Source organism: Numida meleagris, chromosome Z, assembly GCF_002078875.1.
Source record: "Numida meleagris isolate 19003 breed g44 Domestic line chromosome Z, NumMel1.0, whole genome shotgun sequence".
Classification (NCBI taxonomy): Eukaryota; Metazoa; Chordata; class Aves; order Galliformes; family Numididae; genus Numida; species Numida meleagris.
The window spans coordinates 28588850-28602213 of NC_034438.1; the positions used below are offsets into that span (position 1 = coordinate 28588850).

Sequence of the window (13364 nt, forward strand, 5' to 3'; positions counted from 1 at the left end):
TGGCAGAATCCCAACAGTTGTATGAGGTCTCTAGCAACAGTCTTAGCCCTCACTGCAGTCTAGTTCTAAGGAGATATCATTGCTTCTTTGGCAGACTCAGTGCAGCAGCTAAGACCATTCTTTTTTTACCGCAGGTCAGTGATAGATCATAAGAGCCTAAATCCCAGTTGTTTATGTTGACACCGCTAACAAGAATAGGAGGAAAAACGTCTCAGCTTGGCACTAAAGCTTTCAAATCCTGACTTATTAAAGCAGTTTCATAGCTGGATTCATTTTCTTGGTGCTCATCATGTATTTTGTTTACATTGCACACATATATTTTGTTTGTACACTACTGCTTTCCTGTCTTGATTTTACTGAACATGATTTTTATGAATTTTCTTTTTCATTGTGCAATAAAGATCTTCTTAGCTTCTAGCCTAGAGTTAGCTGTTGTATTGATAGCTAGTTACCGTGGAGTGAAGTTTTCTGGGTTAAGGATAATACCTTTCCAAATTTCTGTTTAATTTTGAATTTAGTCATTTTCTGTGTGAGTGCATGTGTTTATTGAGGAAGATAATAGGAAAATCAGCCTATACAGAAGAAAACCAACTCCTGTTGTAGAAGAAGAATGTAGCTGAGGAATGTATCATAGCATTTGTTTTCAGATTGCTAGCTTGTGGGGCATAATCAGTTAGTGAAGATAGCTAATAAAGAAGATGAATGACCAGTTTCTTATATAGGTACAATATTAACTCAAATAGAATGATTTTGCTGATTAGCTAATTGAATGCCCTTTTGCTGTGGAGTAAGTTTCGGTTATGTTGTGGCATAACTGCATGTTTATACTTGGATGCAGTTTTAACTATAAGCAAAGACCTTTTAAAAATTATTTTGAAAGTATTATCACAGGAGCACATAGCGTGATTTCATGCACTCAGCTGAGCTAATGAACACAATTCCGATGTTGTTTAATTCTTGAATTGGCTTTTGTTCAGCCATGGTAATAATGCATCTTACAAAGGGAGAATGAAGTATTTACTCAGCTTCATTTCTACTATAATGTGTCAACTGAAATTTGTAATCATTTTGATTTTGGGAATTACGTAAGTTGCAACAGAGGGAAAATTGAAATACCATGTATGGGGATTTTCATGAACGTACTTACATAACATAATTTTGACATTCGAGGCTGAAATACTTTGCTTCAATAGAACTGCATAAAAACAGTTGTAATACTGGCTGTGTAATACTTTGACAAATTTTCTGGAATTACGATTTTATAGAAATACTACTATTACTGTTAATATTTTAGAGGATATTGAAAGGTATAGATTAGTGGACACTGGATAAAGGGGAAGGGTTAACAAAACATTTTTTTTTCTGGAGGTGTTTAGGGTCTAACATACATGACCTTTGTAAAGTCTCCTGTTTTTCCTCCTGTAGTTGAGCATTTATTACAAGTGCATCATCAGTTTTACGACCTGATACATAGTGATTCAGGTACAGACCTTCTTCTGGTATCACTGAGTTGAATTTGAAACTGGACTCCTATCTCCTCTTCCATTTATCCTGAGCACATAAATTGCAAACCTGTTTCTGAAAGAGGCTCACAGCTCTTTAGTTTCAGCTTTGCTCTTCAGCTTCTGAGGGTTCAAAAACCTGTAAAGAAAACTTTATTTCAAGTTTGGTTTTTAAAAATCAATGTCAAATTTATTGTTTACTATAATAGGCATTCAAAATATTTGCTGATCAGATTTTTTTGTTCATTCAGATGCTTGTTTGTATTAAAATGCTTTTAAAACCTTCTGTGATAAGCAAGTAGTCCTGATTTTATAAGGGTATTCAGTCTAGTATTTTGCTAGCATTGGTGTGGGAATTAGCACCTGGTTTTAGTACATTTGAGAGTCGTTTGCCTTCATTACTTTCTTAATGTTTGATCTCTTTCAGGTTCAAAAGAATGGTTCATCAAAAAATGAATTTGGATGCTGGTTAAATAATAGTTACATAAAATCATTTTGCAGTTTAATAACTTCTGTCATAGAATGGTGAAAAAGATTAGAAGGTTAAATCAAATAGTTAATCTATCACTTAATAAATTGTAAACATTATCTCAACACAAAAAGATGAAAAAATGTCAGGTTTTACCACTTTAAGCAGGTGAAAGGAACATATATATTGGTAGACATTTTATCTTATCCAAGACAGACTCTACTCTGACAGCAATATCTCTTATAACAGCTTCCAGCACAACAGATCTCGATCTAAAAAGCTTAAAACTCCAGGGGACAAGAGGCAATCTGCTTTGGCAACTGGTGCAGAAATCAAAGAGACTGAAGCAACTTCTGATGGCTTCAAGGTCAATGAAAAGCCAGAAGAAAAAGTGAGACCACTAAATACAGAAGTGCCTTCTGGGGAAGAAGAGAGCAATAGTAGAATGCAGCTGGATCAACATTTATTGGATAATGTCAAGGTTGCAGGTGAGATAAGGACAGATGATTTTTTACTTGTATGTTGTGGGCTGCAGATTCTCTAATGCCCCAAATCAGTTGATATTAAAGCATTGTACTATCCCAAGTAGCATACTAAAGCTAAGTACTTTTAAAGTTGTAGAGAGACGATTGATTCAGTAAAAGTGAATGATCAAACTACTGTTGAGAATTGAGAGTAGCATCACCTGTATAGCACCTGTAATACCAACTGTACAGCAAAAAAAAAAAAAGTGGGAAATGACTTGGGATGACTTAACACTGATGCATATAGTATTGAACATATATGCTTGCAATGCACTACATGTATTTTTATCAAGAATACTGCATATTAAAAGTGGTTTGTATTTGTGCAAAAAAATTCTCTATTTTGAGACTGCAAAGTTACTGTCACTTTCCCTTTAACTGTCTGATAATGCAAGTTATAAAGGTATTGTCAAATCAAAGGTGTTTTGTTCCCTACAGTGATTTTGTACTGAGATGTACTGATATGTTTAATCTATTCTGCAGGTTATTCTTTCTTTTAATATTGAATTTCACTGTGGTTCAGGTATATACATTCCTGTTCCGAAAAGCACACTGAAATCTAACCTGTGAGAGCCATTCTATGATTTCAAATTGATACTAAAAATTTGGTTGCACATACACAGACTATTTTTCTGGTTCTAATTATTAATAGTTGGGTTAGTTATGTTAGAGGTGGTAAACACCATGATTGAGCCCCATAAAGATGCCACAGTGATTATTCCAATATGGCAGCTTTTTGTAGTGCTGTTCCTTTACAACTTCCCCCAACTTCAGCAGAGATTTGAAGTGTTTCGTGAGCGCTGAGAAACTAATAATTAGTTAGCTTCCTTCATGTGCTCATTGATAAGTGAAGGAAAAGCAGAGAGAAGTGGAACGCTATCCATTTTCCCTTGTACTATTGAAAGGTGGTGCCAAGACCTTTGTAGAGGAAAGGACCATTTTAGATGTAACACTAGAAGCTCCAGTTGAAGTGATTTGTCCTGAGTTATCACTGGCTAATACATTCATTATGCTCAATCAGGGCAGTAGTCTTCATTAGCATAGATTCTGTTTTGTTATTGGATGGGCTTTCTATCATTACATTTTCTAATTTGATCTGTCATTTTTTCAGAAGAGCACACTGAAATAACCATTGTGAAGAAAAAGTGAAAAGGGACTTTAGGGTCCTTTTTCTTTATTACTTTGGAAGTGCTGGTGAACGAAAATATGCTGGGTTGTGTGGCTTAGAGTACTTTAAGAGCATATTTTTTGGGTCACCTCTCCAGCCTACTGTTCCGTCTGAAAATATCCCAGAAGATGTGGAAATCCATGGAAACATCCATGGATAAAGAATTTCAACAAAGTAGAATCCATATAAATTCACCCTTCAGCACTGAAGGGTGAAATTTCACTGAAATATGAAATTACAGTAATTGCTGAACTATAAATTTATGCTAATTGCTTTTCATTTTTAGACTGGTGCTGTTGCTTTCAAAAATATTCTTGGTATCTATTTGTAATATATTTTCCTAATTATAAACCATTAGTCTTTGTTTATTTTCATTTTTAAAACTGGCATAATACATATAAATGCAGATCATAAAGGTCAGTATACCAACCTTTTATATTGTTTTTTTTTCAGCCAGTAAAAGTGCTTGCGTGCTGTCAGAGTAAACAAGCTACATGAATATTGATTATTTTGAATCACTTAAAACTGTTGCAATTCAAACACAAAATGCCCATTAAAAGATTAAAGCTATATTTCACACTCTAAACTCAAAATTTTACATTTAATTTATTCTGTGATCAAACCTATACTCTACTTTTAGGTATGTACTTCTACTACGTTATTTTTTTTGTATGATTTCTAAATGAGGAACTGTATTCTTTATTAGAATAATTCAGATTGTTTTGAAATGAAATGCAGTAATACAATGTGAGATTTATTAAGAAGCCATATTTTTGATCTACAGGAAGCATCCTTTCAGAGTCATTTTCCTGTCCTGTTCCTTTACAAACGGAGACAAAAGCTGATGAGGACAAGGAAGATTCCAGTGACTCTCTCGTTACATTTGAAGATTCAGGGGCCTGTATGCCCGCTTCTAATAGCTGTAAAAAAGAAGAGAGTTTGAAAACTCAGTATAAGTCTAAGTCTTCTGTACCATACCTGAAGTGCCAGGAACATAATTCTCAGGCAGAAAGCCCAGCTAAAAAGGTGAATGTCTCTGTGGAAGATGATTTCAGCAGCCTAGAACATGGAAGGAGCTTGGGATGTGGTGAAGTGCCTGTTGTAAAAAAGAGTGAAGATGATGACATGGAAACATCCAATGTACGTGAAGCAAATTTTTATCATTATATTAATACATTCCTGATTTAATATGTGAGCAAACCTGTTCCTAATGACAACTGATATCCATAATAAGGCAGTTAAGAATGTGCATGATTTTAATCAAATGTTAGTTTCAGCATGTTCTGAATTGTTCAGACAAAAGTGAGAATTCAAAGGGAAGATGTTTTGGATCTTACTTCTTGACATATTTTCCCGCTGATCTTAGATTTTTACTAATCTCACTTTGTATCTGTCAATCTGATCTGTCAGTGACTACTCTCAAGGTATTCCTGTGTTCAGTGTCTGACAGTGTTAACAAGGCAGTGAGCTTTAATTGACTAGAAATGCAGTGAACCAGAAATACAAATTATTACAGAATCAGAGAATGGTAGACGTTGGAGGGGACCTCTGGAGGTCATCTGGTCCAACTGTCTTGCTCAAGCAAGTACACCCAGAGCAGGATGCCCACGACCATGCCAGATGGCTTCTGAAGATCTCCCAGGAGGGAGACTCCACAGCCTCTAGGCAACCTGTGGCAGTGCTCCATTATCCACATAGTAAAGAAGTGGTTCCTGGTGTTTAGACAGTACCTCTTGTGGTCTAGTTTTTGCCCACTGCTTCTTGTCCTGGCATGGGCACCACTGAAAAAAATCCAGCCCCCACTCTCTTCAGGTATTTATACACAATGATAAGATCCCCCACCCGAACCTTCTCTTCTTCATCCTGAAGTCCCAGCTCACTCAGCCTCTCTTCACAGTAGAGGTGCTCCAATCTCTTGATCATCTTTGTAGCCCTCTTGGTGACTGGACTCTCTCTCTGTCTTTCTTGAACTGGGGAACCCACAATTGGACATGGTACTCCAGATCCGGCCTCACCAATGCTCAGGATCACTTGTCTTGACATTATGGTGATGCTTTGTCTAACACAGCCAAGAATGCCATTACCTTTCTTAGCAGCAAGGGCATGACTCATGTTGAACTGACTCATGTTGAACTTGGTGTCCACGAGGATCTCAAAAGGCTTTATCTGCTGTGCTCCTTTCCATCTGGGTGGCCCCCAGCATGTCCTGGTGCCTGAGGCTGTTCCTCTCACTTGAAGGACTCTGCACTTCTTGTTGAACTTCATAATATTTTTGTCAGCCCACCTCTCCAACCTGCCAGGATCTATCTCTATGGCTGAGTGACACTGTTGAGTCAGCCACTCCCCACAGTTTTGTGTTATCCACGATTAGGAATGAGTACTGCATAGTATAACACATTTATATTTCAGTTTGGTTTTTTTTTTGCCCATTCTTACGTTAAGCTACTTGAAAGCATCTAGAAGAGGGCAAGAGGTCTAGTAGAAGGGCTGAGGAGTGGCTGAGGACACTCAGGTTGCCCAGTTGAGGAGACCAAGAATCAACCTTATTGCAGCTCCCCGAGGAGGGGAAGCAGAGGGAGCTGCTGGGCTCTACTCCTTGGAACTGATGGTGGGGCAGGAATGGCACAAAGCTGCCATGGGAGGTTCATACTGCACATTAGGAAGCATTTCTGTGCCATAATGATGATCAAATACTGGAACAAGCTTCCTAGAGACGGTTGGTAGCCCATCCTTGTCAGTGTTTCAAGAGGCATTTGGACAGTGTTCTTCTTTTGCTTTCACTTTTGGTTAGTCCTGAAGTGGACAGGCAGTTGGACTAGATGGTGTTCAAAAGTTCTTCTGTTTCTATTCTGTTGTACTGCTGTTGTGCTGTGAAGGGTGAGTAGCATTGATTTTAGGAAGCATAATGAAAAATGTAAAGCTGTAGTGCTAGTCACAGTAGTTTTATAAATTTGGCAGTTTCCCATTTTAACAGAGAAGGAACAGGTGATCTGCTCCAGATTGCCAGTCTTAATGGGAAACGGGGAGGTAAAATTAAAATCACTCCAAGCACTTTATAATCAAGAAGTATGCACTAATGATTGTTTACTGGCCTTGTTAGCTTTAATAAACATTGTGTATTGGAGATTATATTTATCTTTTTCTGTGCTTCTCAGCCATTTGTATGTTACATATCACATAAGAAGCTTCAGATATTCTCCAATATAACTGCTTACTCTTTAATGTGTTTTTGTTATAAGTTCTTACTTAAAACTTACAAGCGTGTTGCACAGATGCAATTAAAAAAGCAGATCTTTCCCTTTATGATTTGCTAGTAACTTCTTCCAGATCATCAACCTGTCCAGTGCTTTAGCCTCATCTTCCCTCCGCTAATCATAGTAAATACTATGGTGTCTTGTAATTGACTTTGTGTATATGTTTAATATGTAATTTTTCTTTAATAAGTAATTTTTTAATTATCAAAGCAATCAAGGTGCGGTGTGAAACCTGCTGGGTTACTTTTGTAGTGCTGAAGAACAAAACAATGTGGCCTATAGGACTTGTGTGAGATTGTCCTCAACCTGTTGCCAGTATGGTTGTGCTTCCTTTGCTGAGGAACCAGGGAATGGTTTACTTAGTGATTTCTCTCACTGTCACCCAAAACTGGAGTTGGGAAAGATGCACTTCCAGAAATTGCAACATTGCCTTTAATTCTTGAAGCTTGGTTAATTTTAAGCTGAAAGTCCATAGGGTCATATAAGGAAGGAAAGAATTTCCGCATAAATCCAGTCAGAGTGCTTAATTCTTTTGTCTCAACTCGGAATCTGTTTTTGTTCTTTTAAGTTCCACAATGATAATTTCCTCAAGTGTTTTGTACTCTGTCACAAGTTAAGTCACTGGATTGCTGCCTCATTTTCACAGCCACAGTTAATGTCTTTATTGTATTTCTTATTCTGCAGAATTATTGGACTATTCTTCCTCTCAAACATTACCTGTGCAAAGCAGGACTTCTGTTAGCATGGAAACGTCTGTTGTAACCTATACCTCAAACAATTTGTGTTTGAAAAAGGTTGCTTTTTCTTAATTAGAGATTGTATTGTGCATTACAGACAAATATTTTACTACAACTTTAAAGGTGTTTTGAGTAACCTTATAGTACTTAGAAATTGATATCTGCATTCATTTATAGAAGTCTGGTTTTGTTCATCAAAATTAATTGTAGAATTCCATTCTAAATTAGTTGTGCTTTTACCTTTCAGTCATCAGAAGCTGAAGGAAAGAAAGTATCTAAGAGCTGGCGTCATCCACTAAATAAACCCCCAGCTAGATCCCCAATGACTTTGGTTAAACAGCAAGCAACTAGTGATGAAGGTGAGTTTACTGTTTAGTAAATTTTTTAATAGACAATTTTTGTCCTTACACCATATAAAGTCATTTTCACAAACTACAAAATTTTCTTTCTGTATGGGAGATGCTGACACTGTGGGATAATTGCCTGAAAACTGTTCAGTGTGGCCTCTGAATGCACGGACCATGTAGATTTTTTTACTATTCAAATTCTTCTGAAAGCATTGGATCTATCATTGAAACATCCTCTTAATAGAATTCGTTTAAGAGTTTTGCATTCACCAGTCAAATCTTCCTTGTTTCTCAGAACAGCTGAATTTAAGAGCAACCTTCTCATTGTGTAAACACAGATAAAAATGACACAAGAATCCTTTGACCTTAGGTGTAAGTCATAGTGCCCCTATATTGCTTTAAAGCTACTTTTTTCTTGTTGTTTGCCTTTTTCATAGAATTTGGACATTTTGGAGTCAATCTTTTAAGATACTGTAGTTCTCATTCAAGAAAAATGCTGCTGACTTCTGGGCTTTATTTATGCCTTGATTTCCAGGTTTTAGCCTAGTTTAATATTGAAAGAAAGAATGAACTTTTCTGTTCCTGTAGTTTTGATTTTACCGTGTTGTTTTACAATCTTGTTTTCCAAGTTATTAAAAAGATTATTTTGAACATAATTTCTCTACGTTTCTCATATCTTTAGACAGAGAATTGTAGAATGATAGAATATGCCAAGTTTGAAGGGACCCATGAGGATGAACTCTGGCAGCTTGTGGTCATGACCACTGCTGTGGGGACCCTGTTCCCATGCACAACCACCTTCTTCACCTCAGTGAAGAATCTCTTCCTGATATTCCCGTGAACCTCCCCTGTTGCACCTGTTCATGCTGTTTCCTTGGGTCCTGTCGCTGTCACCAGAGAGTGGAGCTCAGCACTGCCCCTCCACTCCCCTCTTGAGAAGCTGCAGCCACCATGAGGCCTCCCCTAAGCCTGCTGTTCTCTAGGTTGGAAAAACTGAGGGACTTCAGCCTCTTCTCATGTCTTCCCTCTAGAGCCTTCAGCATCTTTGTTGCCCTCCTTTGGATACTCTGTAATAGTTTTATGTCCTTCTTGTGCTGTAGCACCTGAAACCACACACAGTACGAAATGTGAGGCTGCCGCATTGTGTTGTAGAGCAGAACAATCACTTCCCTCAACCAACTGGCAACCCCATGCTTGATGCTCCCTAGGGTATGGTTGGTCCTCTTGGCTGCCTGGGTGCACTGCTGACTCATGTTGTACTTGCTCTTGACCAGGACCCTGAGATCCCTTTCAGAGCGGCAGCTCCCCAGCATCTCATCCCAGAGACTGACTGTATAGCCAGGGTTGCCCCTTTCCAGATTCAGAATCTGACACTCTTGTTAATCTGTTGTAATGGTTAAACTGTTTCAGTGGTTCTGATGGTTCTAACTGTATCTACGGAGTTGTGTGCAAAATGTTATAAGTAAAGTCTGTATTTTCACAAGTATAAAAAGAGATGGAAGAACATAATTCTAGACATCTTGAAAGTTATCTTTGAAAATGAGAAGCAGTGAAAGGTCTCCTCACCGTTTCCCCAGATGAACAATTCTCTAGAAATTTTATTAGATCAGTTTTCTGCTCACTTGGGAGACTTGGAAAGTGACTGGAAGTAGGGTAAGTAACTTGTATGGTAATACGTAAGTCAGAAGTTCTGATTCAGCATTTAAGTACTTATTTATTTTGTTATTTTAATACTGGCTAGTTTCCATTGTTTAACTTAAATGCATAAATAAGAAGCTTAATGTTAGTTAATAATTTTGTATATGCTTGCTCGTTTCTTTACTATAAATTGCTGGTATGGATGTTATTATATATTATATGGTACCTGAAGGCATTTCAAGGGGCGTAATGAAGTAGGAATTAAGAAGAAAGAAGCATGTGCATAAGTAATTACCGTAAACAACACTGATATATTGAACATGATTCTGTACTCAATAAATGAGTAAATAGTTCTCCAGCTGTTAAATGTAGTGCTCCCTAACTAGGTACTCTGGTGTTCCAAAAAGTTAAAATATATGTTTAGAACTTATCAGATGTTCTTTATTTGGAAGCTTACTTGAGCACTTTAACTTTAGAGATTCTCCATCTTGTGGACAAGCTACAAAAGCTAAAATGTTTACCCATAATAATGATTTCTTTCTCAGAAATAAATAGAAAAAGAAAGTCTGCTTTACCCAGCAATCACATATACATGCAGCCAGAACTAGTAATTAAAGTTACTTTATCCTGTCAGATGTGACTTGTGAAGTTTATTGAACTATGCATCAAAGATATCCATCAAAATGGAAAACAGATACATACTTTGTTCATATTACCTTAGTGTTTCAGTTCTGTAATTCTCAGTTTTTTTCTGAAATTTTTCTTCAGAATCCTTTTCAGTTAGCACAGGCATGTCCAACCTGTGGCCTGTGGCCTGCTTGTGGCCCAGCATGGCTTGAAATGTGGCCCACCCACGCCCTGTGATTTAAAGGTGGCGACTCTTCCCAGTGGAGTGGCCCATTGCACAGCAACACTCAGACTGTCACTGTGCTATTGACACTGTGTCGACAGAAAGCAGGGCACAGGGAGGGCAGTGCTGTGCAGTGCTGAGTCAAGTGATGGCAAAAAACTGTATGCATTTTGATACATCGGCTAAACAAGGGGCTCTGAACAGCGAAGAGTACACAGCAGTGCTTTCTGTTTTGATAAAGGAATTTGACAATAGAATCACAGAATTATAAAATCCGTGGAGTTGGAAGGGACTCTTAAAGGTCATCTAGTCCAACTCCTCTGCAATGAACAGGGGCAGCTACAGCTAGATCAGGTTGCTCAGAGCCCCATCCAGCCTGGCGTTGAATGTCTCCAGGGACAGGGCTTTCATGACATTGCTGGCAGCCTGTTCCAGTGCCTCACCACCCTCACTGTAAAAGACATTTTCCTTCTATCTAACCTAAATCTCCCCTCTTTAAGTCTGAAACCATCTCCCCTTGTCCTGTCGCTGCAGGCCCTCCTAAGTGTCCATCCCCTTCTTCCTTCTAGCCCCTCTTTAGATACGGAAGGGCCGCTATCGGGTCACCTCGCAGCCTTCTCTTCTCCATTCTGAACAGTCCCCGCTGTCTCAGCCTGTCCTCATGGGAGAGGTGTTCCATCCCTTGGATCGTTTTTGTGTCTCTCCTCTGGATGCACTCCAGCAGGTCTGTGTCTCTCCTGTGCTGAGGATTCCCCATCTGGACACAGTGCTCCAGGTGAGATCTCACCAGAGCAGAGTAGAGAGGCAGGATCACCTTGCTTGACCTGCTGGCCTCACTTCTTTAGATGCAGCCCAGGATACAGTTGGCTTAGTGGGGTGCAAGGGCACATGGCTGGTTCCTGTCCAGGTTTCCATCCACCAGTACCCCCAAATCGCTTTTGCCAGTGCTGTGCTCAGTCATTTTGTACCTGGCCTGTGTTGGTAGTGGTAGTTGCCTTGACCCAGTTGCAAGACCTTGCATTTGGATTTGTTGAACCTCATGAGGTTCACATGGGCCCAGAGCTCAAGGTTGCCTAGGTCCCTGTAATGGCATCCTGTCCCTCTGGTTTGTCAACTGCACCACACAGCCTGGGGTTTCAAGTCTGCCTTCCCAAAATCATCAATTTACATTTATGAGGCCATTTTCAGTTGATAAGAACATATGACCTGAAAATTTTAAAATGGAATAGAGTTGCAATCAGATATTCAGCTCAAAAATCTGATCATGTCTCTTTACTGGACTTTCATAATCCTTATCTTAGCAGAGAAAAATATCCTTTGCTTCACAAATCCACCTTATTCATGTCATTGCACATTTTGAACAATTATTGTCAAGGATTAAGTACAAGAGTGAAATTTTATGAAAAGTCTCTGATGAACAGCTTGAGGCCTCAATACGATTTGTAGTCCCTGCCATTGGACCAGACTGGTGTGTTAGTTTCACAAAAAAAAAAGTCAAATATCCCACTGGTTTTATTTTTTCGCTCCTCTCTCCTCTTTTTTAATTTTTAAGAAAGATATTTAAAACTAAAATGTTTTGTTGCTTATATACATTATTATTATATATTTTATGGGGGCTGCTCCAAAAGTAAAGCCTCCTGTTTTATTCTGTTGGCTCACAGTGTCAGAGGCAGATGGTGGTATGGCAGTAGAGGTTGAACCTTCCCATCAGTATTCCGTTATATTTTGTTGTCATGTGGCCGATGGCAGCAGAGGGGCACTCTTACAAAATGGCATCTGACATGGAAGTGTGTATGAAGGAAAGGAAAGATGTGTCACTGAGTTTCTCCATGCGGAAAAAATTGCACCCACTGACATTTGTCGGCGCTTTTGGTCATGGAGACCAAACAGTGATGTGAGCACAGTAAGGTGGTGCATGGTGCATTTCAGCACCGGTGACAGTGGGTTACCTTCGCTGGTGCAGACTGTTACAATTGTGGCATGCATGCTCTTTTTCCTCTGTGGTGAAAATACATAGCTACTGGTGGTGACTATGTTGAAAAACAGTGTTTGGTAGCTGGGAACTTGATGTGTCAAATAGTGCTATTCCACTCTTTCATAGAATCATAGAATTAGCTAGGTTGGAAAAGACCTACAAGATCATCCAGTCCAGTCATCCACCTACCACCAATAACCCCACTAAACCATGTCTCTCAACGCTATATCTAAATGTTTCTTGAGCACCTCCAGGGATGGTGACTCCACCACCTCCCTGGGCAGCCCATTCCAGCGCCTGACCACTCTTTCAGAAAAGTAGTGTTTCCTAATGTCCAGCCTAAATTTCCCCTGGCACAGCTTGAGGCCGTTCCCCCTCATCCTGTTGCTAGTTACAGGAGAGAAGAGGCTGACCCCCAGCTCACTACAGCCTCCTTTCAGGTAGTTATAGAGAGCGATGAGGTCTCCCCTTTGTTGTCATTTCCATGGAAATAAATAGGAGGCGTTACTTTTGGAGCAACCTGTGTGGCCCAAGACAATTTCTGTTCGCCAAAAGTGACCCAATCAAGCCAAAAGGTCAGACACCTGTGACTTGGCAGAAATGAAGGTTGGTCCTCACACAGCCTTTACCATTTTGATTCTTTTTGTGATGCAGAATGGAACTAATATCACACTGGAGGTCTGATTCCAACACTGCTTTATGCTTCAGCTTTTATCAGTGTTTTGTACCTCTATTGTGTTTAATCCTGTAATTTTGTACTTTCAGTGGTCTTGCTGGGCTTCCTGATCTTTTTCTTTCCCAGTTATTATGGCTCCTGAAGAGCAGCTGGTTATTACAGCTACAAGTAGACTTTCTTAAGTTCTAAGAAAGACAGCATGCTAATTGTTTCTTCTTCTTGTA

The 13364-nt window shown here is 39.0% G+C and overlaps 1 protein-coding gene across 7 annotated transcripts in view; it reads left to right on the forward strand.

The window, feature by feature from the left end:
• The window catches only part of KDM4C (lysine demethylase 4C), a 304885-nt gene that overhangs the window by 162077 nt on the left and 129444 nt on the right, over positions 1 to 13364 (forward strand). For all 7 annotated transcript variants that reach the window (XM_021380229.1, XM_021380224.1, XM_021380223.1 and 4 more), the window contains 3 exons: positions 2221 to 2459; positions 4448 to 4803; positions 7902 to 8013. In XM_021380229.1, the coding sequence (XP_021235904.1) occupies positions 2221 to 2459; positions 4448 to 4803; positions 7902 to 8013 (707 nt within the window). The remainder of the gene's footprint in view (positions 1 to 2220; positions 2460 to 4447; positions 4804 to 7901; positions 8014 to 13364) is intronic.